Source organism: Strix aluco, chromosome 6 (assembly GCF_031877795.1).
Source record: "Strix aluco isolate bStrAlu1 chromosome 6, bStrAlu1.hap1, whole genome shotgun sequence".
Lineage (NCBI taxonomy): Eukaryota > Metazoa > Chordata > Aves > Strigiformes > Strigidae > Strix > Strix aluco.
The window spans coordinates 17,377,149-17,399,082 of NC_133936.1; the positions used below are offsets into that span (position 1 = coordinate 17,377,149).

General features: G+C 50.0%; 1 protein-coding gene across 2 annotated transcripts in view; it reads left to right on the plus strand.

Annotated features, from left to right (window-relative positions):
* The window catches only part of IGFBP2 (insulin like growth factor binding protein 2), an 82,504-nt gene extending 60,776 nt beyond the window's left edge, over positions 1-21,728 (plus strand). For both annotated transcript variants that reach the window (XM_074828833.1, XM_074828832.1), the window contains 3 exons: positions 15,209-15,432; positions 16,902-17,042; positions 19,310-21,728. In XM_074828833.1, coding sequence (XP_074684934.1) covers positions 15,209-15,432; positions 16,902-17,042; positions 19,310-19,477 — 533 coding nt within the window. In that variant the 3' untranslated portion in view covers positions 19,478-21,728. The remainder of the gene's footprint in view (positions 1-15,208; positions 15,433-16,901; positions 17,043-19,309) is intronic.
* The last annotated feature ends 206 nt before the right edge of the window (positions 21,729-21,934 follow it).

A 21,934-nucleotide genomic window follows, 5' to 3' on the forward strand; every position in this document is an offset into this window, starting at 1 on the left:
GGGCTTTGTGAGAAGCAGGGATGGGGCAAGGGAGAAAACAATTAGGAAAAAGAAAGTATTTCGGTGCAGAGTTTGAGTGGGACTTGTAATATTCAGTGGTAAATAGCCAGTTAATCAATGCCAGATCGTCTGCTGGACATCCTCTTAATTACTTCAGCCTGTGCCAGACACTGATATCCTTGAAACCTGAAAAAATCCTATTACAAGGTGCTTTTATTGGGGCTCAGCCAACATGCTTTGCAGGCTTTTGAGGAAGAGCAGCACATGACAAGAACGAGTGCCGATGGGCTGGGGCTGTCAGGGCAGCAACAGGGGTGGCACTGGAGGGGTCTGTCCCCGTATTGGGGCACCCTGCACAGCTTGTCAGGAACTTGCAATGAATCCCACACTCTGGGGTGGCGTCCCAGCTCTCCAATTAGACAGGCAGCAGTAAGAGCTGCTGCTGCTGCTGTTTTCCATGTGCTTTGGCTTCGTTCCTGTGCCCTCAGCTTGTGCCAAGGCCCTTCTGTATTTGTGAAAAGGCCAGGCATTTTTCTTTCCCTTTAAAGAAGAGGTGTCCTGGCTCCCAGCCCCTCGCAAGGGCTGTGGTTGATTTCAGAGACATGATGGAGGCGTGTGTGGCAGACAGCAGGTGCATGTTGCTTTCTGAAGCTCACCCCTTGATTAGGGGGTCTTCAAAACCTCTCTCAACAGTGTATGAAGACCTGCACTTTGGTGTTTAGGTCTTTCTGATTACTTGTTCCTGTGGGCTAAGCACTATGAAATTGTGAATAGGGGGAGGAAGGAGAAGATCACTATTTTTTCAGTTCATTCGGCATCCCATGAAAAGGTCAAGCAGCACATCTGGGGGAGGAGGACATGGAATTAAACTGTGAAAGTAATTGCTGTAGGAAGTTGGAAATGTCCTTCATATAAATGGCTTCTAAAAGGAAGTATAGAAATTCATAGAGGGATGGCTGGCTATGAAATATGAAGATCCATGTGTAGCCTCTGGCTTGGAAAGTCCCTACACCATTGGTTTCCAGAAGCAGAGCAAAAGATCAGTCCTATGCTCCTCCTAACATCTGCTGCTGACCACAGCTGTAGCTGCTGGTGGGTCACGGAGATTGCAGCCGAGTGCTGGAAGAGCACGCTGGTGCCTTGGCAGGGAGACATGAAGAAGTGTCATGTGCTGGGGTCTCAAACAAGCTGTGTGCAGCTGGATGGGTCTACTCTGCTCCTCCCTCAGTCTCTGCATGGATGAGCCTCTGTGTCATGGTCAGCTCGTGTTTCGGACTTGTGACTGGTTTGGTCTCTGCACAAGGAACCGCAACGGCCCACTTCCTCTCTCACTGGTGAACATTGCTGCAGGTGCCCTCCGCTGTCCCCTCTTCATGGCTCTCAGTTGAAGGGGGGTCAACATGGCTTGCACATAAGCCATATTCAGCTCATGGGGCATATGGGCCTTGAGCAGAGGACACACAGTCAGAGGCTCTGATTGCAGGTTTTGCTTTATATGCACTGCAGTATCTAAATTTTCTGCCTCACCAACTTTGGAAGATGCGGTGTCCTTGTGAGGATGACTTGGGTTGGTCTTCCCATGGGTACAGCTCAGCTGGGTTCAGTTGGAAAGCCTAGAGGGATTTTTTTGATAGGAAAGATGTCTCTGCTTTGTGCATATGAGCCATGCTGGAGGAGGGGAAGAGGACAGGGAGGGGTTTAGAATTCATAATTTGCCTTACTGACTTCCTCCCAAGGAATACAGAAGAGCTTGTCTTTTTAAAGATGGAACTGTTTTCCTTTCCAGTGAAACAAGAATGCCTGAGTAACTCTCAGACCCACAGCAACACCCACTAACAGTTTGGGATAGGAAGTGCAGAGCTTAATTACATTTTGACCCTCTTTCACTTCACTATTCAGATGTTTCTTCTCTTGGGCTTGAAGTCTTGTTGGACCGGGACAGGAAGGACCTGGGGAGCTCATTCGGCTGCTGCTAGTATGCCTTGCATTTTGCTCGCTTCAAGGGTGGCTTTTGTGTTTAGACATCTGAGAAAAGATACCAGGCAGCGGGGATAAAAGATGGTTGGACTTAGCACTGCAGCATGAAATCAAACTGGAACACGGCATTGGGAAAGCTGACAGTGCTTTGAATATCTTACTCTTGTAGGAAGTGGGACAGGCAGGACATTGCCTGCTTCCACTGGAAGAGTTGAAAGCCAGTGCTTACAAGGTGTGACGCTGACTGAACAGGACTCCCTCGTGGGTGGGAGGCAGGAGAACAAGTAGCTGATGGTCAGGTCAGCACATCTGGGGAGATGACTGATGGGGGCACAAAACAGATTGTGGGACTGCTGCATCACAGCCATGATGTGTTGTGGTGTGATGAGGCATCACTTTTCATCTAGCCACTTACCCTGAAGCTGCAGTAGTCCTGGTTTCAGCAGGTTGTCCTGCTTTTAGCAGGTATAAAGTTCCTGGGCTGCATGTGTGGGTTGCATCCTGTATTAGCATTAACTAGCATAATGCATCTGCTGTGCATTTGGTGCTTGGTGAAAGCCAGGCTGCCCACTGAGTGGTCCCAGCCTCAGTCTGTAGTGAGAAATGCTGTCTGGGGCAGTGTTTTAAAGCCAGGCTCTGGAGACACTGCTGGTACCTGTGCATGCCAGATCATGGTCTGAAAGCTGTGGTGAGATGCTGGGCACGGGTCCCTGGGAGGATGCTGCAGCCCAGCAGTGGTACCCTAGCTCCTTCCCACAGGAGGGACTAGTCCTGTTGTTCTCCCAGTGGCTGGGAAGCACTTGGGGTGGCTTAGTGGGAAAGCAGCCAGCTTTGCAGCCAGTACTCCTCTCTGTTCCCAGCTATTGCGTGCCTGGTGTTTCCTTTCACAGGGAAACACAAGCATCTTCCAGTGTAGGAGCTGGCAAAGGGGCTTGCAGGTAACCTCTCCTCTGTCTGGGGGCATGAAGGACCTTTGTGCTTCCTGGAGGAGATTTCAAGCACCCCATGCATCGGATGCAGGCTTCCTGAGCTGGGCTTTTCTGTTGTTCAGGCCACCTGGAAGGATGTGCCAGAGGAGGCTTGCAGCGTGATTGTTTGTGAGCAGTAGCTGGCACTAGCACAGCCTGCGCTGGGTGGATGGAGGGGGACGTGGGGGCTGTGTTTTGATTCTGCTTTTCCTGTTTGTTGTAACTTGGCAGAGGCAAAGTTTCAGAGACTGCAGGGGCAGCAAGATCCTTTTTCTTTTCTTTCTTTTCTCCCTGGCATGTACTGCGACACTTTCCGCCAGTAACTCTGATTTTTTTCCAGGAGGGAGAGTGGGAGGGGAGAGTTGGTGTGTCAAAGCTCTGCAGCTTTAGAGCACATAAACCCAGAATATTTAGGATGGGGTTCATTGTCCAGAGGTGAGACTTACCTAAAAGGAGTCCCCAGCGTGTAAGCAGCTGTCACAGGGGCTTTTTTCCCTGCTTCGGGTGGGATTTCAGTGGAAAATATTTTAAAAAGGAAGAAGGAAAAATCCAAACCCAAAACGCACAAAACCCTCTCCCCAAGGCCTGTTCAGAAAATGGAGATAAAGCAGCAATAAAGTCAAGTGCTCAATTAAGCCAGATGTACGTGCTTTAAAGCACTAACAGATGCGGCAACAGTGGCTCTAATGAAGTGGAGCTTTATGGACTGAGTGTGATGGAGGCGGGTGAGTGTGCCTGTTGCTTCCCGACAGGGAATGGCGCAGCAGTGCTTTTGTTCTGGGGGCTGATGAAAGCCCTCCGAGTATGTGGGTGCTCAGAGCTGATGTTTCCCACTGTCTCCGCGGCTCCTGCCCCCTTGCCCCTGGGATGGATGCGGTTATGGTGCTTTTCAGCTGCAGTGGTCTGAGAGCAGTGAGGGTGGGTTAATTATAGCACTCCAGGGCAAACTATTTCATGACAGCCTCCCACCTTGGTGCTCCTGGGAGGTTTCGGTGGCCCCCTTGATGTGTTCCTTCCCCAGACCCTATGCCTGGGGCATTACATGCCCTTAAATGACTGCCACACTTTGTTTTGAAAATCGGGGGGTTCAAAAATGCAGCAGAAAGCTGTGAGATGCTTTCAGCTGTAAGAAGATGGATAAAGGCCAGGTAAAACCTGATATTCACATGCTGTACAACACCTGCAATATATGGCATGAGTGATGCTTGCTGCAGAGTAGCCAGCTGGGTTTTGGCTGGGGAGGCTCACCTGGGCCAGGCTTAGACCATGTGCAGGATTGGTTTGGAGAAGGATTTCAACATCAGTATGCCACAAGCCAGATGAATCTGTCCAGCATTTTGGGGTCAACTCCATGAGAATGCCAATCCTTCTTGAAGTCAGGGAGTCCCCTGGCATTTTCTTAGAGTAGGTCAGTGTTTTAACTCTTTGTCTTGTTAACACAGGCATGGGTGGTTTGCTCTAACTTGGGGACCACCCCACCACCACATGCCACCAGCTCCCCCCTTTAAAGGTCTCTGCCACAAGCCTGGGTATCTTCCAAGCTTTTAGGTGGTAGCCAGATCCTCCCACCTGGAAAGGGGTCCTGTGTAGATCAGATGCACAGCAAACACACCAGGGCACTTGGTGCTGAGCGTGCTGGCTGGATGTACATGAAATGCTTTCTGGAGCTGATTGAGTGGAAAGCTGACTGTTGCACATCCGAGCTTCCCTTCCAGTGGTTCAGCTGGCTTATCACATCTGTCTCCATCACTGTGTTTTGTGGTGGTCTGTTTTTTAAGCTTTGCAATGCCTCCCTCCTCCTTGGGAATGCAGCTGACTGATGTTCCCCTTTCTTTTCTTCCTTCCTCTACCACAGTTTTATGACTCTCTCTTCCTGCCTTTTGCTCAGTGGGAGTCTGCATACTCCTGAGGTTGGAGCTTGGGCAACTTCATGGGTGGCCCAAAATACAGAGTCGTTTGCAAACAAAGTGAGATCCAGCCCCTTTTTCTATAAAGGCAAGAGACCAAAGCAATGACAGCAGAGCAAAGCAGCAGGCTGCCTTGCAGTGCTTCCCTCCCACCTATGTGGGAGGAAGCTTCCCCTTGCGAAGGCCAAGTGACATTGATCAGGCCATGCTGTAGCCTCTGGAAGCTGGAAGTCGCTGAAGGACCATAGAGGTTGCATTACTTGCGTGCATGGCTGTTGTTTGCCACAAAGTTACTGCAGATAAGCTGGTCAGCTGATCTGCAGTAAATTGCTGCCTTCTGGTAGCCTGTCCATGAATCTGAGCCCTTCATGGTGTTACTGCATGTGTGTGCGTGTCATTCAGCAGTGGGACAAATCGGCAAGTCTTAATTTTTCAAAACTCCTGTTTATTTCAATAGCAGTGTTGTATCAACAAAGACTTCATGCCTAAGCAGTGGCAGTTGCCTTACTGTAGTAAGTGCACATAGTAAATCAAATAGTAAATGTGCATAATAAATACATATGCAAGACCAGGTTCAGTCCCTTCTCATGGTGCAGATGAGGTGAGTTCAAATTCAGCTCTACACCTACCTGGGAGAAGGAAGAAACAAAGGTTAAAGAAATCCAGCAAAGTGACTTCAAAACTGAGTGAAATATTCCTCGAGAACAGATGAACAAAGTGTTTTGACGTAACCTGAAACAATTGCAGTGTTGTTTAGCTTGAACATCAAATGAGAAAAAAAATGTAGTCTGTGAACAGCTCGACTTGGGACTTAAATGTGGGATATGGCAACTTGGTGATAGCCCCCATGAGGAGGGAAGGATAATGTCTGTGAGTGCTGGAGGCAGCTGGGAGATGCTGGTGGCCAGAAGAGACTCAACTAAATTACAGCAGATACTGCCTCTTTCCACCTACAATTCAGTGCTCTGGTCATATTTGGAAGCACTTGTGCTTTGTGCCTGGAGAATGCAAGTTTGGGGGGGGGCGAGTAGATGCAGGATTGGCTTCAAGGGCTGGTGCTTGGCTAGGGGGCTGCATGGGGACAGTAGATCTAGGAGACCTTGAGGTGACGCTGTTGGTAATTGCTGTTGGGTTCTGGCAAGGTTTCTGAGGAGAAGATAGGAAGGAATTACCGTAATAATAGTGCATTTTGAAAAGGGCAGACTGAGGAAATGTGCAATGAGATTTGGGTGGGTGGTGAGGGGAGCCCTGGACTGAGCCGCTGTCTGGAAAATTGACTGTGGAAAAGTAAGATGTTATTTAAAAACTAGTATTACAAATGGCTGAAGTTCATCCCATTTGCATGCAATAGTCGTCATAACTGGAGAAGCCAATGTAGCTGAGAAGGGAGTGGAGCAATACCAGAGATAGGCAAGAGACGGCTCTCACAGGCAGGGTGGGGCACTGCTCTGACCTTTTAGGGGTTTTAAGTCTTTTTCACTTTACTCATAGTATATTTTTCCTCCTGGTTTTGAAGCTTTTCCACCTTTATGCAGGGCAGAAGGTCAGACTTTTGGCCTCTCTGCACACAGCCTTCCCAGAAGGTGTGGAGAAATACTCTGCCGTAGGCTCTTCTGGTCATGCCCTGTCCAGACCCACTTTCCCACCAGCTGTTGATCTTGATGGGAGTTGTGAACAGGAAGCAAAGGGCGCACTTGAGCTTCCAGAGCCAGAGAACATCTTTCTGGTGAGCTAAGCCATCCTTGAGGATCCAGGACAGGCAGAGAGCATTGCAAGAAACAACCCCTAGACTTCTTATATGATAAAGACCATAAAATTTCCCTCAGCCACCTCTCCTTGGAGCAAGATGTCTTGTATTTGCCTAAAGCATCCTATCCAAGAGGCACATTATGTGGGTTTGAAGACCCCGATGGACACATGCGAGCACTTCCTCCAATAGTACGTGTTTCCTTGGTGCAGGTTCAAATTGATTTTTGACAGGTCTGTCTCCAGCTAACTTGGTGTTTGCTTGTCACTGCCTGCACCTAGAAGGGTAATCATCTTAAAATAGAAGAGTCTGAACAGGTCCTGTATATCACACTTTTTCCAAAAATGTGTGAGGGAGGCAGAAATGTTTTGTGTGAATTCAGGGAAGAGTTTCTTATTTGTGATTGCGTGTCCATCAGATCATCAGTTTTTCATCAGCCCTTTCTGGCAGGCTGCAGAGTGTCGAACCTGGGAATCAGCCTTGTTAAGATTCACAGCTCCTGTAACTCTGCCAGCCTTTGGCTCTCCTGCAGAAAAGAGAGGTACAGCATCCCAGTGCTGAACAGAGATCACCTAGATAATAATTAACATGGAGGCTGCAGTAAGGAAAGCTTTTCTGTGCTTGCATAGTCTGGACTGTGGGATGCAAAAGTCCCAGTGGGCTTGGACTTGGGGTTAGAGATGAGCCCGTGTTTCCTAAAACAAACTGGAGAAATAAAGGTAATTCAAACATAGCAGTAAAACCTGTAGGAAATGAATGAGGTGGGTTTGTGGTCTGGTTTCATTGTGGAAGGAGCCGAGCTTATACTAGAAGTTGGTGCAGGCTGTTTGGGGTGGCTGGAGCACCAAAGACCACACGGATGCATTCGAGTGACCAGGGAAGGAGAGCAGAGACTTGGCCTGGTAAGGTTAACAGCTCGTTTCATTCAGGCAGAAGCACCTAATGACTAAGTAGCAGCTACTCTGGGGATTTTACAGATGGGGTCAAGGTCAAATTGGGAAGCTGCAGTGCAATTAATTTAAGCTTGGAAGTGTTTTCAAGTTAATTCATTTGGTTCTGCTGGGAAGGTTGCAGCTTTGTGGAGGGCTAATAGGGGAAGTGTGTTGAAAGGGCTGAGATACGGTTCACTAACAAAGGGGAATGCTTTTATGGCAGCAGGGAGCTTGGAGAGCCTCACTCGGCAAAACCTTCCAAACATGTTAAGGTCTTTCCCCTGAGCAAGCTGCCTTCACACATGTTGAAGTTAAGCACATGTGCAAAACCGCTGTCATCAGTCACAAGACGAGACCCTCTGGCTCCTCAGCCTCAGCTTTTAGGTGAGTCTGGAAAGTCTCTGCTGTAGGTGTGCACTGGGATGCTCAGCAGCCCCACATTTGGGGGAAGAGGTGGGTGAAAGAAGAAAGCAGGATTGCAAGTGGAGGTTGGGTAAATGAGGGGACTTGAAGTGTTCCCCTGTATTTTTGAAGGACCTGAACGGTGTTTTCCCTTATCATTCTTGGCACGCAGTGAACGGCTGGCGCGGGAGGGAACAGGATGTTACAAACACTTGCAGCCTCGCTGTTGGCAGGAGGAGGGCTGGAGCAGACCTTCCCCAGTGGTGGTTTGTGCTCTGCTGGGTCCACACAGAGTGGGCTGGTGATGTGCTACACGGCCCATCAGTCAAATCGTTTGGAAAGAAAGCTAACAAAATGAACCCTGCTATTTTATCTTTTCAGCCTGGCTGCACATTTCCATGAAATGGTGGAAACTTACTATTTTTGAGAATTGTGTTCCTGTTTGAGATGTAGTTGGCATTTGCTGACGTGTTTGTAGATATATTGGGAGGTGGAGGGGGAGGAGGACTAATAGGGAGACAGGCAGTCATGCAAACACATGCACATGCAGAAACACATAGAGGCAGGCTGTGTTATTGCACAAGTCCTGTATCCTTGGGAAACCAGTCTACAAACATGATTAAAAAAAAAAAAAAGACAACTGTTTGAAGTAAAGCCCGAGGGAAGGGACATCTCAGTCTCTGACATCAGTTCCATTTCAGTATCACTTCTGTGCTTGCTCCAGGGTGCCAAAGGAGTTCGTGTGCGATGGGGCACAGGTGCATTATAGGGCACTGTGCAGTGGGTAAGAAGTTTTTCTCTGGCCCTGGACCTAGGCAGATGGAGGAGAGAAAGTTGCTCTCTCCAGCCACTAGGAATGGGCAGAGAAAAGAGAGCGAAGCAGGCTGTTGAAAGCTGCGCTGCGCCGAGTCAATGTCCCCGGCACTTTGGAGGAGCATAAAGCATTTCCTGCAAGACGTCCGAGCCAAAGGAAGGCACTGGGTGCCCCTTGGATCACCCCTCAGTGCCAGCCGCTCAAGGCAGGGAGAGAAGCTTGCTAAGCAACCCCTGGCCAGGACATGCCGTTCCCTCCCCAGTCCTGCCCTCCCTGCTGTTAGAGATGGGCTGAAAAGATCTCACAGCAAAAATAAAGGGTGTTTGCAGAGCCTCAGGGCTCTTGGCCCCAGGGGATCTTAGAGTTCTTTGTGTACAGCTTATCACAGAGGTAAAACAAGCTCTTAGAGACTGATGCAGGAATTTTCTGGCTGTGGTGTGCAACTGCCTTGCTGTTACTGAAGCAAGTTGGTGTGATGAAATAACCCTGAGGAGTGCAGGCAGGCAGAAGATCCTGGGAACCTGCCCTGAGGAGCTCCTTGGCAGATGGAGAGATGCTCCAAGCTGATCTCCATCTCTGTGTCTCATGGGAGCCCTCAGTTCTGAGAGATTTGGGGGACCAGGCTCTCTGCAGCCCTCCCAAAAGCTGGGTGGCATGGACACCCCTAGGCTGCCCAGGAATGCTGGTTGTGTGTTCTCTGCAACCAAATCAAGTGCTTAAACATCCATGTGTCGCCTGTGCAGAACTGGATGAGGCAAGCAGAACAGGCTGCTAGCTTGGGAGGGGGGACCAGGAGGAAGTACGTGAGGGGTCCCTGTAGTTGAATCCAGAAAGGGATCATGCATGACTCCTCCCCAGTTAGGCTTGTCAATGGCTATTAAACCCAGTCTAGATGCAACCTTTGGCTCCTGAACTGCTGATTCCCAGGAGGAGAGCTGGGGAGGGATTGCTCTGTAACTGTATCCTTTCTTCTGTTCCTCCTCTGAGCATCCATGTTCAGCCTCTGTGAGAGATGTCCTGGGTCAGGGTGACGGTGACTTCTCTGCTCTGCATCCCTTCTTCCATTGCCCCCTCTCCTACGTGGCCCATTGCTTATACTCCCTCTCTGGCATTTCCCAGTCACACTTCTTTTTTTGTGCAAAGTGAAGAGTGAAACTTGAGTGGCTGCTTTGGTTTCGTCTGTCTCTGGAGAGCTGCATCCGAGCCTGGCTCCATTATGCCTGGGGCCAGACCACGTACTGGTGCCCCAGTGCTTCACCTCTGCTGCCAGCTGAGCTCTGACCGATGCTGTGCTGTGGCTCATCGCTTTGCAGTTTGGCAGCGGTTATCAGCAAACCCTAGGTCCTTTTTGGGGTAGGATGGGCCAGAGGGCCCGGGGGGGACTTTGTTCTTGGCAGCTCCTGCTGCGAGGAAATTGCAGCGTCGGTATAATCCCTGCTGGCAAAAGTTTTCTGAGGTATCCGAGCTCCAGGTCAACAACACCCACACTACAGCTATTGCACAGGAACCTTTGCTCAGGGCTCTCCTAGAAATACTTTACAGACTGATGAAGCAGAGGTCACTGGGGCTGCCGTCGGGGTTTGTCTACTTCTTCCCCACCTTCCTGCAAGTAATTCTCTGACCATGGTTCTCGTGCATGTTAAAGGTCAGGTTTAAAGGCCCTGCCTGCTCTCAGGCTGTGAAGGACAAGTGCTGGGTTCCTGGCAGCCTGGGACAGGCAGTTCTGTTCCTTAAAATAAAAAGTGGCAAGCAAAACCCAGAACAGGCACTTAAATTATTCTGAGATGGTAGAACTTGTGGCCACAAGAAGCTAAAAGTGTTAGAGGAGACACACTGCTCAGAGTGAAAAATCACTCTCTGGATGCCGTATTCCTGCAGTCCCAAGTGTGCTCGCTCCTGTGCACAGTGTGGTGCCAGGGCAGGAGTGCAGGCTCCTGGGTTTGCTCATTGATTCCCTGCGTGGCTTTGGGAACGCTCTCAAATTCAAATTTTCCCCTGCCTTTGTTTTTTACTGTGTGCAGCCCAGGATGAACACCTTTCTCTTCAGGGTAATTAATGAAATTCATAGTGCATTTGCATCTTCAGAGAGAAAGTGATGGCCAACGGAGGCTGCAGTTGCTGCGGCAGGGAGACCTAAGCCCCGTCCAGCCCGGGACACAGCCAGGACCCGACGCTAATGGGGCTCTGGGCAGGGTGTTGAAGGCCACTTAGGTGAAGCTTTCTGTGGGTCTGGGCCCTTAATCAGCACTTAAACGCTATGCAAACACCGTGGGCAGATAAGCAAATGCATGTGAAACCCTCTGGGCAAGCTGTCCTGCTGGAGAGGACGGCTGTCGTCTTGGCATGGTGCGTACTCCCTGTGATACAGGCTGGCCCTCTCATGCTAAGTGAGTGCTACTGGCTCATTCCCGTCCTGCAACCCAGATACGCTTCAGGGCTCTTCAAAGGGATAAAGATGTATTTTTAACTTCAGGCAGCTGCCTTTTTCTGTGTGGTGCTTTTTTCTTCTTGCAGCTCGGGAAGTGGCAGGTTGTTTTTAAGCCCCTCTGTTTCTCAGCTGTCTCAGCGGAGGTGCCTAGAGGTCTCAAACCAGATTCCCGAAAATTTCAGCACTGGAAATTGGTAGCCGCTTTTGAAAATGTTGGCGAGACTGTGTAGCTCCCTACAGACGTTAGCTGATGACCGTTTGAACACGCTTTCACCCGCCAAGTCCTCGCCCCATTGAAGCCAATGGGAATTTTCCTTGAAAAAGACCATAAAGAAATCATTTTCTTGGCGTGGAAAGAGGTGTTTCATGGGCTTCACATCAGTGTTCAGGAGAACTTCAGCTATCTGCTTTGATTCCTGCCACACTTGTCCCACCCGGCACAAAGCTCTCTACCTTTTGATCCAAAATAGCACAGGAGATGTTTTCCACATGCCATAGGAAAATGGAAGAACTATAAAACATAATTGTTTTGGAGTTTGGCACCATTCCGTTCACAGATATATTTAGTGTGAATTGGAACTGGTCAGCAAAAGGGCGTTTGCCAGGATGACAAACAGATTAGGGTTGTATGTCTGAGGCAATTGCATACCTGCCCTTCCCATGCCGGTAGGGTTGGTGGGTGGCTTAATTGTTTCATGGATAGTCATAAGCAAGCACGCACAACTCACTACTTTTGGGCAGCGTTAAAAAGCATTATCTGGCTGTAAAAGCTGTCGTTTGGCTCATGGCATGCTCTGTGTTCTCCTGACCTTGAGTCTTGATGTCTCCATTCTTGTCGTCACTACCTGGCCCGTTTGCTCTTTGAAATGTGGTCCGTCACACCTGGTGCTCAGCCTCCTCCTGTGCATGCAGCTTTTCCGTGAAGGAAATGTCAGTGGTTTGCACATGGGACCAACCTCTTCTGTCCCATCTTTATTCCCCAGTGACTGACTCCAAGCCCCAGGTCAGGAGAGCTCCTCCTAAGAGCAGAATTGGATTTGGGAGAGGGAAAAGCTGTGATGGGGCTCTGGCATCAGCCCAAGGTCAATCAGTCCAGCTTGGCAGCAGGTGAAGGTATGGCTCGCCATGGCTGTCTTGGCCTTGGAGAGGAGAGCTTGCACTTGATAGCAGCTAGACCTTCCTGGCCTCTGCTCCAGGCTTGCTCCTGTGGTGGTGCCTGGGGAGCCAAGACCAATCTCTCCTGTCCTTGGGTGTGTTCATGCACGTGGTCTTGCACACTCTGCTCCCATCAGTGGTTTTCTTTGGGCTGACATTTGTTAGCATTGGAAAGTGAGAAAAATGAGCAAAAATATTATCAGAAGCAGGTTTTGTGAATGAATCAGCCGACAAGAGGCTTACCAGCTTGCCTTCATTTACTAGCACAGTGCTTATTTGGGCAGATGTCTATATATTTTAGTTGGAGGCAGGAAGGAGCGAGAATCGATGGGGGAAGGCACTGCTTCCAGTTTGCTGCTTTTCCATCAGTTTGTACCATCGGTTTTCTGAATGAAGCAGGGGACTGCAATGTGTCTGAGATGCTGCCCTGCTGCTACACTTGTTCCTCTGCTGTTGTTGACAGCTTGGTGGGACAGCAAGGAGAGGAGCACAAAAGATGTTGGAAGGCTAAAACCCTCCTAAGCAGCTCATTGAGGATCAGAGCCTGGCCAGCCTTGCCCGTCTCTTGCACAGTGCTTTTTCATTTGATCCTGTATGAAGGGCAGCCTCATGGCCTTTTCTCTTCTCACTATGTGTTTCTAATTAATGGGGAGACTGGTGTATAAACAGAAGATTCCTGCTCAAAATATTCCTTGTCCGGCTCCTAGGATGACGGCCAGACAGCAATCACCAGGCAGCAGCCCAGACTTTGAGCTCGCCCATCTGGCTATCAAACCTGGTCCCAGTTCTCATCTGGAATCAGTGTTGAGGAAAGTCATGGACTTTGCCAGATTGGTTTTGCCCTGTGTTTGCTTTTCAGTTGCTACCTAAGCAGCTAAAAACCTGCAGACCAAACACATTTAGTATTTCTGGGAAGTGGGACAATCCCAGTACTGGGAGATCTGAGGCCAAAATGGTGAGGAAGTTCAAAAGGGTGTTGGACAAATCCATTGAGGGATGGGTCTCTTGGTGGCTTTTAAATCCTGGGGGTCATATGCAGTCTCCAGACATAAAAGTGCTTTTACTGATGGTCTGCAACACAGATTGGGAATGGTTCTTCTGACATGTGTCTGCAAGCAGCTGCTGGTGGTCTCTTGTGGATGGCATGCTGGGCAGGAGTGGCTCTTTGATCCAGCCCACTTGGGCCTTTTTTGCTATCAGCCTGCAGGCAGCCACACATTTGCTGAGTAAGTTCAGACAAAACTCTTCTTGCAGTTTCTCCTGTGTGAGCCTGAGGTTGTAACACCTGAAGAGAGCTTGGAAAGCTGTGGCAGAAATAAAACACTTGCTATTATGATTTTCACTCTCTGTCATGAAAGTAGAGCTGTGACATGACAAAACATCACAATGCAGCTTCTGAAAAATAGGCAATGTTAAAATCTGTAAATGCTTTGTATGCTTGGTCTTCCAAGAAGCAGGAGAGATCCATAAATTAAGCATTGTCACATGAGCTGAACCATTGCTTGCCCTCTATCGTGCAGTTTCATGTGATTTCTTCTGTATAAGTGCCTGAGTTCCAGAGTGCTGGAAAGCTGAAATCAGAGGTGCCAGAGAGAATGCTGATGATGGGAGGCTGGGTGCTACAGTTCTTCCTTAGCATATGCTAAAAGACGCTTCATGTTTGTCACCACTGTAGGACCAGAATGGCCTGGTCTGTCACTGGTGTGGGACCTGTGGAGCTGCTGAAGAGCTCCTATATACAGAGATATATACAGAGACATACTTATTCTGGGTTATTGTGGTAAGAGGTGATGTGCGTGCATGGGTTGAATCATAATTTGGGCTGGAAAGGACCTCTGGAGGCCTTGGTCCAAGCCCCTGCTTAAAGCAGGGCCAGCTTCAGTGTTAGATCCAGCTACAGTGTTAGACATTCTTGCTCAGCCAGATCAGACCAGGCACCAAGGAGGGGTCAGCTGTCACCTTCTGGGCTTCTGGAGCAAGCAGGAGGAATTGAGATCTGTCCTAATTGCCGCTGCAAAGTCCAGAGGGACTGGTGTCTACAGCATCGTGACCATTGTGTCCTACTTGGGCAAGGATTGCTGTCAGAAACAGCACCCAGTGAACTGGGAAAATGCACAAAGCAGAGAGTGGAGGAGGTGGAAAAGTCCAGCGTTCATTCCCAGATTTTTGCTAACTGATTTTGAAATGGCTGAATTAGCTGGGGGTCTTGTGGCTTGCAGCAGTGGTGGAGTTGGACCCAGGACACATGGGGCTGTTCCACGGTCAGCAAGAGTGGCTAAATGCAGAAGTAGGTAGAAGCTGAATGAGTAATGCACTGTATGACAAATGATGCGAAAGATGATACAGCAAAGATGATCACTGAAATGGCACAATCTCCGAGGGAAATTAGGGTGGCCGTAAAACAGAGGCAAGGCATTTTTGAAATTGAGAATTTATTTTAGCACATTAATATTGAGTAAATATTCCTGGAGATACTCTGGGGGATGATAGATGAACTTAAGGTATTGTTACTAATCACTGTGGTTTTAAGTTTTGGACCTGAAGTACACTTGGCATCCCTAACCCAACTGGACTTCTGAGGGGAAAATTACATTCTTCAGGAAGTAATTTAGAAGGTCAAAGAAAAACCAGAAAGAACTTCTCCAGCAGCGATTTCCCCTGCTCTCTAAACTGTCTTTTAGTGTGGTAATAACTCCAGAATGAAAGGATCTATTCTCACCTTCCAGATGAAAGGGCTAATGCAATTTAAAATTTTTGCATGCAAAGGTTTTATGGTTTGGTAACTGGCCATGCTTGAAAGTGATCCAGGATGGGATGAACACGTGAGAAAGTGCCTGGCTGAGCTTGACCCTTTCCTTGTCTGCCCTGTCTCCTGCAGATAATGGCGATGACCGGTCTGAGAGCATCCTTGCCGAGAACCACGTGGATGGGTCCACAGGGATCCTGAGCGGAGCTGGCGGGAGGAAGCCCATGAAGTCGGGCATGAAGGAGCTGGCAGTTATGAGGGAGAAGGTGAACGAGCAGCAGCGGCAGATGGGCAAAGTTGGCAAGCCCCATCACAACCATGAAGACTCGAAGAAGTCACGGCTGTCGACGGGCAGGGTGAGAAGGCAGGAGGGTGTGGGGAGCTAACGGAGGCAGCTGCAGGCTCACCAGGGAAATGCTGAATGCAAAAGCCTTAGTGACATTTGCAACAAACTGTCTTAAGAAAAAAAAAAAAAAAAAAAGAGAAAGAAAAAAGGGGGGAGAGGAAAAAGGAAAAGTAAACGTTTGTTTTGGCCTGAAGCTGGGGCCCAGCACACCATCTGATGAACTTTGATGTCCTGGCGAGGAGGTGTTATTTTCATTGCTGCTTCACCTCCTGACAGCAGAGCCGGGGAAGGGGGGGTCCCGCTGGCTTGACACCTACCCCCTCAGGGGTGCGTGCATGCCCTTTGCCCGCGGACTGGCTTTCTCACACCCTTTTTCCCTAAGGAAGTGCCAGGAATGGCCCAAGGGGATTTGTGGGGGCTGTCTGCCTCCTGCAGGGCAGCCCCAGTCCAGGTTGAGCGGGAGGGCCCCGAGCCCCCGAGGATGAGCTGCGGGGCTGTCACATAGCAGGGAGAGTGCCCGGAGTCCTCCCTGTCCCCTCTTCCCTGTCCCTGTGTGTCTGCCCTCCAGTCCTTGGCTGTGGCTTCCCTCTAGTGGGCAGCTTGGTCAAAGCAACTAGATGAGATGGGGATGGGGATGGAAAGCCTCCCCAAAAGGTCCATAATACATATCTCTATAAACATATAGGGACAGAAAGGGCCTTAAAAGAGAGCCCTCATCCCCTCCAAGCAGCAGGCAAAGTAGAGGTTCAAAATAAGGTTCAAGCACTGTCAACTTAGAGAGCTCCCACACTGCTGCTGCTTCTTGGGAAAAAAAAAACCAAACCAGCAACTGCAAAAGCAGAGAGGTGCGGACTCACTCCAGCTCACATCAGGCGTAATTCAACCATACTGCCTTGGCTGGGAGCCCTGGCTTGGGGCTGCTGTGGAGCGAGAGGGATGCCTCCAGAGGCTGGCTTTGCTGGGTGCTCTCATTCCTGGGGCTTCCTCTCCACTCCCATGGGGTCTCATATGCTTTGAGTTGCACTTCTGGACCAAAGCTGCATCACAGGTGTGGGATCTAGGCTATGCTCATGAAAACCCTCCTGGTCTGTCTGGATTAATCCTGCTTCACATCACTTGTTACCACCAGTGGGACCCATGGGAGCATCTCTGAGAAGTCTCCTCCTCTGTGTCTCCACTGCCTGTGACCTGGTGTCATGCTGGCTCTTGGCCACATGAGGCACATGGCACATGGGAGAGATGTGCATGTCTCCCTGTGTGGATCTCCACACATCGGCATGCACAGGCGTGCAGCACTGTGATTTTGGGTGCCTGCAGATGAAGTCTGCAGCGGGACCCTGTGGCAAACCTGTGTCATGAGGAGGTGCACACAGGTGTTCATCCCTACTGGTGTTTCTGCTGTCCAAAGTGTAGACATTGAATAGTCCCATTGCCCTGATTTTTTTTGGTTTTGTTTTCTGCTTTCTGGACTCTTTTCAGACCCCTTGTCAGCAGGAGCTGGATCAGGTCCTGGAACGTATCTCCACTATGCGGCTGCCAGATGAGCGAGGTCCCCTGGAGCACCTCTACTCCCTCCACATCCCCAACTGTGACAAGCATGGCTTGTACAATCTCAAACAGGTAAGTGCGGGGGAGAGCCAGAGCCCCGGGGCTGGCTGCCTTCCCGGCAGCAGCCCTCGGCTCAGCATGCATCCCCACCATGGACAGCCACGGAGGACACGCACAGCTCAGGGCTGGGCTGATGTCACGCACATGGACTGAGCTGTGGGGTTAAACAGCAGATATCACACGTGGAACAGACAGGTTTAGTAACAGCCAGGTGCATCTGCAGCCATGGGCTAGCAAGAGGAGATGAGAGACCCATGTCCACACGTGGCCGCAGGCAGCCCAGAGGCAGAGAATCTGTTTAGTTCAGAGCCCCTTCTTTCCTGTGAGAGCTGCTTATCTGTCCAGGTCTATTTTCATGTGCTTTGAGCCAGGTCTTATCCTGTCTGGGCCCCACTACAGCGGAAAAGCAGAGAGAGGCTGAATGCTGGCCAGTCTTGCAGACAAAGCAGAAAACACTTCTCCTGGGGTCAGGAAGGTTTCTAGTGCACTTTACTGGTTTTCCTCCACAAATTGAGGCTGGTCCCACAGCTCCAGAAGGGATTCCTTCCAGGCGTGAGGTGGGGGTTGGGGTGCAGCATGCTTCTGAAAGTATTTATGGGACCCAAAAGGACTCGAATGATTTAATGTGTGTCTGAATTCTGACTTCTTGGCTTCATTCATGCAAAACCAGCAGGTGTCAGCAGCTGAGACATGGGGAAAAAAATGCCAGGAAGAACCTCTTGGGCAGCAAAACACCAGCTTGTCCAGGGTTGACTGGCAGCCACGTGTGAATAGTACCTGCATATGAGCACCCCTTATAGCTATGTGTAACTGAGCCTTTGGTGGAGACCCCAGAAAACCTGCTGTTTTCATAGCTAAGCCTTTTTCTCAGGGCTACTTCTACCCCTTGATCAGGCGCATTAAAAAAAAAAGTAGGATGCTCTGAGATAATCTCCCTCCATCTCTTCTCTCTTCCCTGTCCTGCCTGGACCCTCACCCTCCACTTCCCCCAAAGAGCCCCACGGGCTGGCTGGATCCCCCAGCATGAGCACACTTGGAAAGGGTGGATGGAGCAGAGCTGGCAAATTCCCTGTAAGGATATGAGCCATGTCTGGGGAACGAGCCTGGGCAATGCAGCGATGCATCGTGTGCTACAAAAGAAAAGACAGTCTCTGCTGCTTCTTATGCCTGGGAAACAGCCTGCACTCAAGGGTGCAGATGGGTTACGCACTGGTCACTGGTGGAGAAAAAGAGAGGGAACAAAAATTGCGTTCTCTTCTCCCCACCCCTCCTGCCCTGGTTAAAGGCAAACAAGGCAAATGTGAAGCGATACTCATTTCCCTCCATCTGCGTTTCCAGAGCTGAGCACCAGCTCTTTCTCATTTGATGGAAAGTGGATGCCAACAAAAGCATTCCCAGTTGCTCCCACCTCCTGTGGGCCAGTGCTTGGGTGGAGGGTGCCTGGATGCACTCTCCTGATGGGGAGATTTTTTTCTTCCTTTCTTTTTATTCCCATGAACAAGGCTGTATTTTGACCTCAGTCCAGCTGCAGAAAATGGCCTGAATTCAGCTTTACAGAATGCACGCAGAGGCTGACCTGCTGGAGTAACCTCTGTGTCTCCCACTACACCCTATTCAGAGATGTATCTGCTGGGGGTGGAGTGATAAGCATCAGGTTCAAAGTGCCTGCAGCCCTTCCAGGGCAAGAGGGGGATGATAACCATTAGGGCAAGAAACTTCTCTCTAACGAGAGCAGGCTGGGTGGGGCAGAGTCCAGGGCACCATAGTCCCTATCTCTGTTCTGGGAGAGAGTGAAACCCTGTTTGGAAAAATATTTGTGTGTGTCTGTGGGGGCCTTGCTCTCATGTTTCAGTTTGTTTAGCCCAATTTGCAGGTGAGAAGCAGCTTACACAGCTCCTCTGTCAGTCTGTCTCGTCCCTCTTCCCTCAGGGATTTTTAACTCGATGGATGCTTTCATCCACAGTTGACAGAGCACAAAGCATCTTGGGAACAGTTGTCCTTGTGGTTTATTAGAATTGCCTTCTTGGTCCCTGGCACAGCACCTGGGGGAAGAGGTCCAGCCCTCAGCCTGGACTGCTGGAGCAGTGATGCTGGTGCAGCACAGACCCTGGGGTGTCCAAGTGTAGCATCCCCAAATTTTGCCTAAATTCAAACTGATGATAAATTAATGGAGAAACCCCAGCTCTGCCTGTGTTTGGGCTTTGGGCTGGTGGGGCTGGGAAGGGAATTTTGTTCCCCTATTGCTTCAGCTGATGCCTGTCCTGTCCCTCTCCCTGCAGTGCAAGATGTCAGTGAACGGGCAGCGTGGCGAGTGCTGGTGCGTGGACCCCATCCATGGGAAGGTGATCCAGGGCGCACCCACCATCCGTGGGGACCCTGAGTGCCACCTCTTCTACACAGCCCATGAGCAGGAGGACCGGGGAGCACATGCCCTGCGGAGCCAGTAGATGGACGTGATCCCGCTCGCTGGAGGCGGCTCGCCATGGCCCCAGTGCTGGATTTTACATGGGTTTCAGCATGTCTCTTTAGGCTCTGGAAGAGACTGGGGTTGGGTCTTGCGTGCTGCCCTCCTTCCCCTGCTGCCCGGCTCCTGGGGAGGGGAGGGATAATGGGAGGGGAAGGGCGGTGGGGGGGTTGCAGGGAGAAGGGACTGCTTTCCTATAGTCTTTCACCCAACGTAAGCCAGAGAACCAGTCTTTTTTGCTCCTCACCCTGTGGCCCTGCCCTCCCTGCTGCTTCATGGCATCTTCTCACACCCTCCAGCACAGACCCCTGTGTGCTCCCCGACACCTCCCAGGGGACAAAAACCCTCAACCATGGGCAGGAGTGGAACAAAAAACAAAGGAAAAAACCCACCCTTTCCCCCTCTTTCCCTCCCTTCCCCGAGACCAAAGACTGTAAATACTGTCGCCTGCCTCTTGCGTCCTGCCGGTCCCCTGTGCCCCAGCCTGGCCATCGGTTCTGGCATGGGATGCAGTGTGGGAGGGAGGGAAGGAGGAAAGACTCTAGCTTCCCAGCTGGATCATGCTGGTGTGGTTGGGATGCATCCCCCAAAGAGGCATTAGTGAGGGAAAGGGCTAAGGGTGAGACAGCCCCCTCCAAAATACCCCTGGGTGCTTCCTCTCCTGGTGCTGGGGCACAGCCAGCCCCACAGGGACCCAGCTCCAGCCACTGGTCTGGAAGGACAGGGCCTTTGGGTGACGGTGAAGCTAAATGCTTGGTTTTCCAGGAGATTTGAAGGGCTATTGCCCAGTATTTCTTAGGAACAGCTTATGCTGAGGGAGCTAAAGTGAACTTGCTGGGGCTGGGTGGAAGGATGCCTGTGTAGATTTAGGATAACAAGCCAGGGAGTGTTTCTCTCTCTCTCTCTCTCTCTCTGTCTCTCTCTCATTCATTCATTCTTTGTTTCTAGATAGGAAAAAACCCATCTAAAACCTGCACTCCCAAGCAGCTGCCCTTGTCCCTCCATTTTTGCTTGGGACTGGAGTGAGCATCTGCTATTCAGCACACACTTTTTCTTTTTTTTGTAAGTAAATTACAGTATATATCTTGCTTTGTAAAGGCCCTGACACACATGTACCCCTCTGCCCACATACACATTTGTATAGATTAAATCCAAGTGATTCCAGGCGCTCTCAGAGGTTTTGCGCCGGGCATGTCGCTCTGAGGAGAGATGTGTCTCTGCTATTATTTCACCTGTTGATTTCTTTCTGTACAGAACACACCAATGCTGAGAATAAATAACTTCCCCATCGCCTAAGCAAGGAGATTTTATTATTTTCTTCCTTTTTTCCCCTTTTTTAATATGGATACCATTTGCAGAGCAATTGCAAAAATCTTCTCACAGTAAAAGTCTCAGGCTTTCCTTAAATGAAATCAAGGTGGAGGAGTGGGAAATAAAGCATCTCCTGATTTCTGGCAATGCTTCTGAGTAGCAAACAGCCTCCAGATCCCAGGTCCTGCGTGGGGTTAGGTTGAACAGGGTGAAGGAAAGGGGTTCCTTGGTGAGTGTGGGTGCTGGCTGGGAGCACCCTGTGCCTGCATGGTGGGGGCCAGGCAGCAAAACTACCTGACTGTGACCATGACCTGCAGGGATGAGACCAGCCCCCGGTGACTGCCAGCACACCCCAGAAATGCCAAATGGTGCTGGAGAAAAACCACATTGGGGTCTCCACTGCTGATACCTCCTCATCTGGGGACTTTGATCTGAAGAAGGAAAAGCAAAAAGCCCAATGGGCTCTGGAGGGAGTGCTGGGGTTTGTTGCTTTTTTCCTACCTTCTTGGCCCCATATTTCAGATCCCAAGTGTGAAGAGCATAGGTGGTCTCTGCAAATTAAGCTGCTCATGACTTAGACGGGGTTTGGATGTGGCAATGGATGAGACAGGGAAAGGACCCCATTTGGAAAGTCAGGGGTGGGGGTGTGTGCACGTGGATGTGTATAAGGGAGTGAGTGCACGAGAGAGAAAGAAAACACACCTGCATGCAAAGCCAAGTAACTGTAAAAATGATGCTACCTGTTTTCTGTTAACATCCAAGGGTGTTCTGCTTTTTCATGTAAACCTCGCACATGCTGGCTCTCATCTGCAGTTTGTACTTTTTGTTTTGTTTAGGAATCAGGAAGTTTTCTTTTGTGTTTTTCTCTTTTGGAAAAGCTGAGCTACATAAAGTTGGAATAAATTAAATGGGATGCCAGAAAACTGTCATCTTCCCCCCTCCCCACTCCCCTCTGTTCATAGAACATCTTTCCTTGCCTAGTGCATCACACCCAAATTTGGACCTGTTCATCTTTAGTCCAGGGGGTGTAGTAAACACCGGGCCCGACAAGCGGTGATGGGACTTGGGCCTGTCATTGTTACTGGTCCCAGTTGTATGAGCAGGGAGGAACTGGTGTCACTCGTCCACT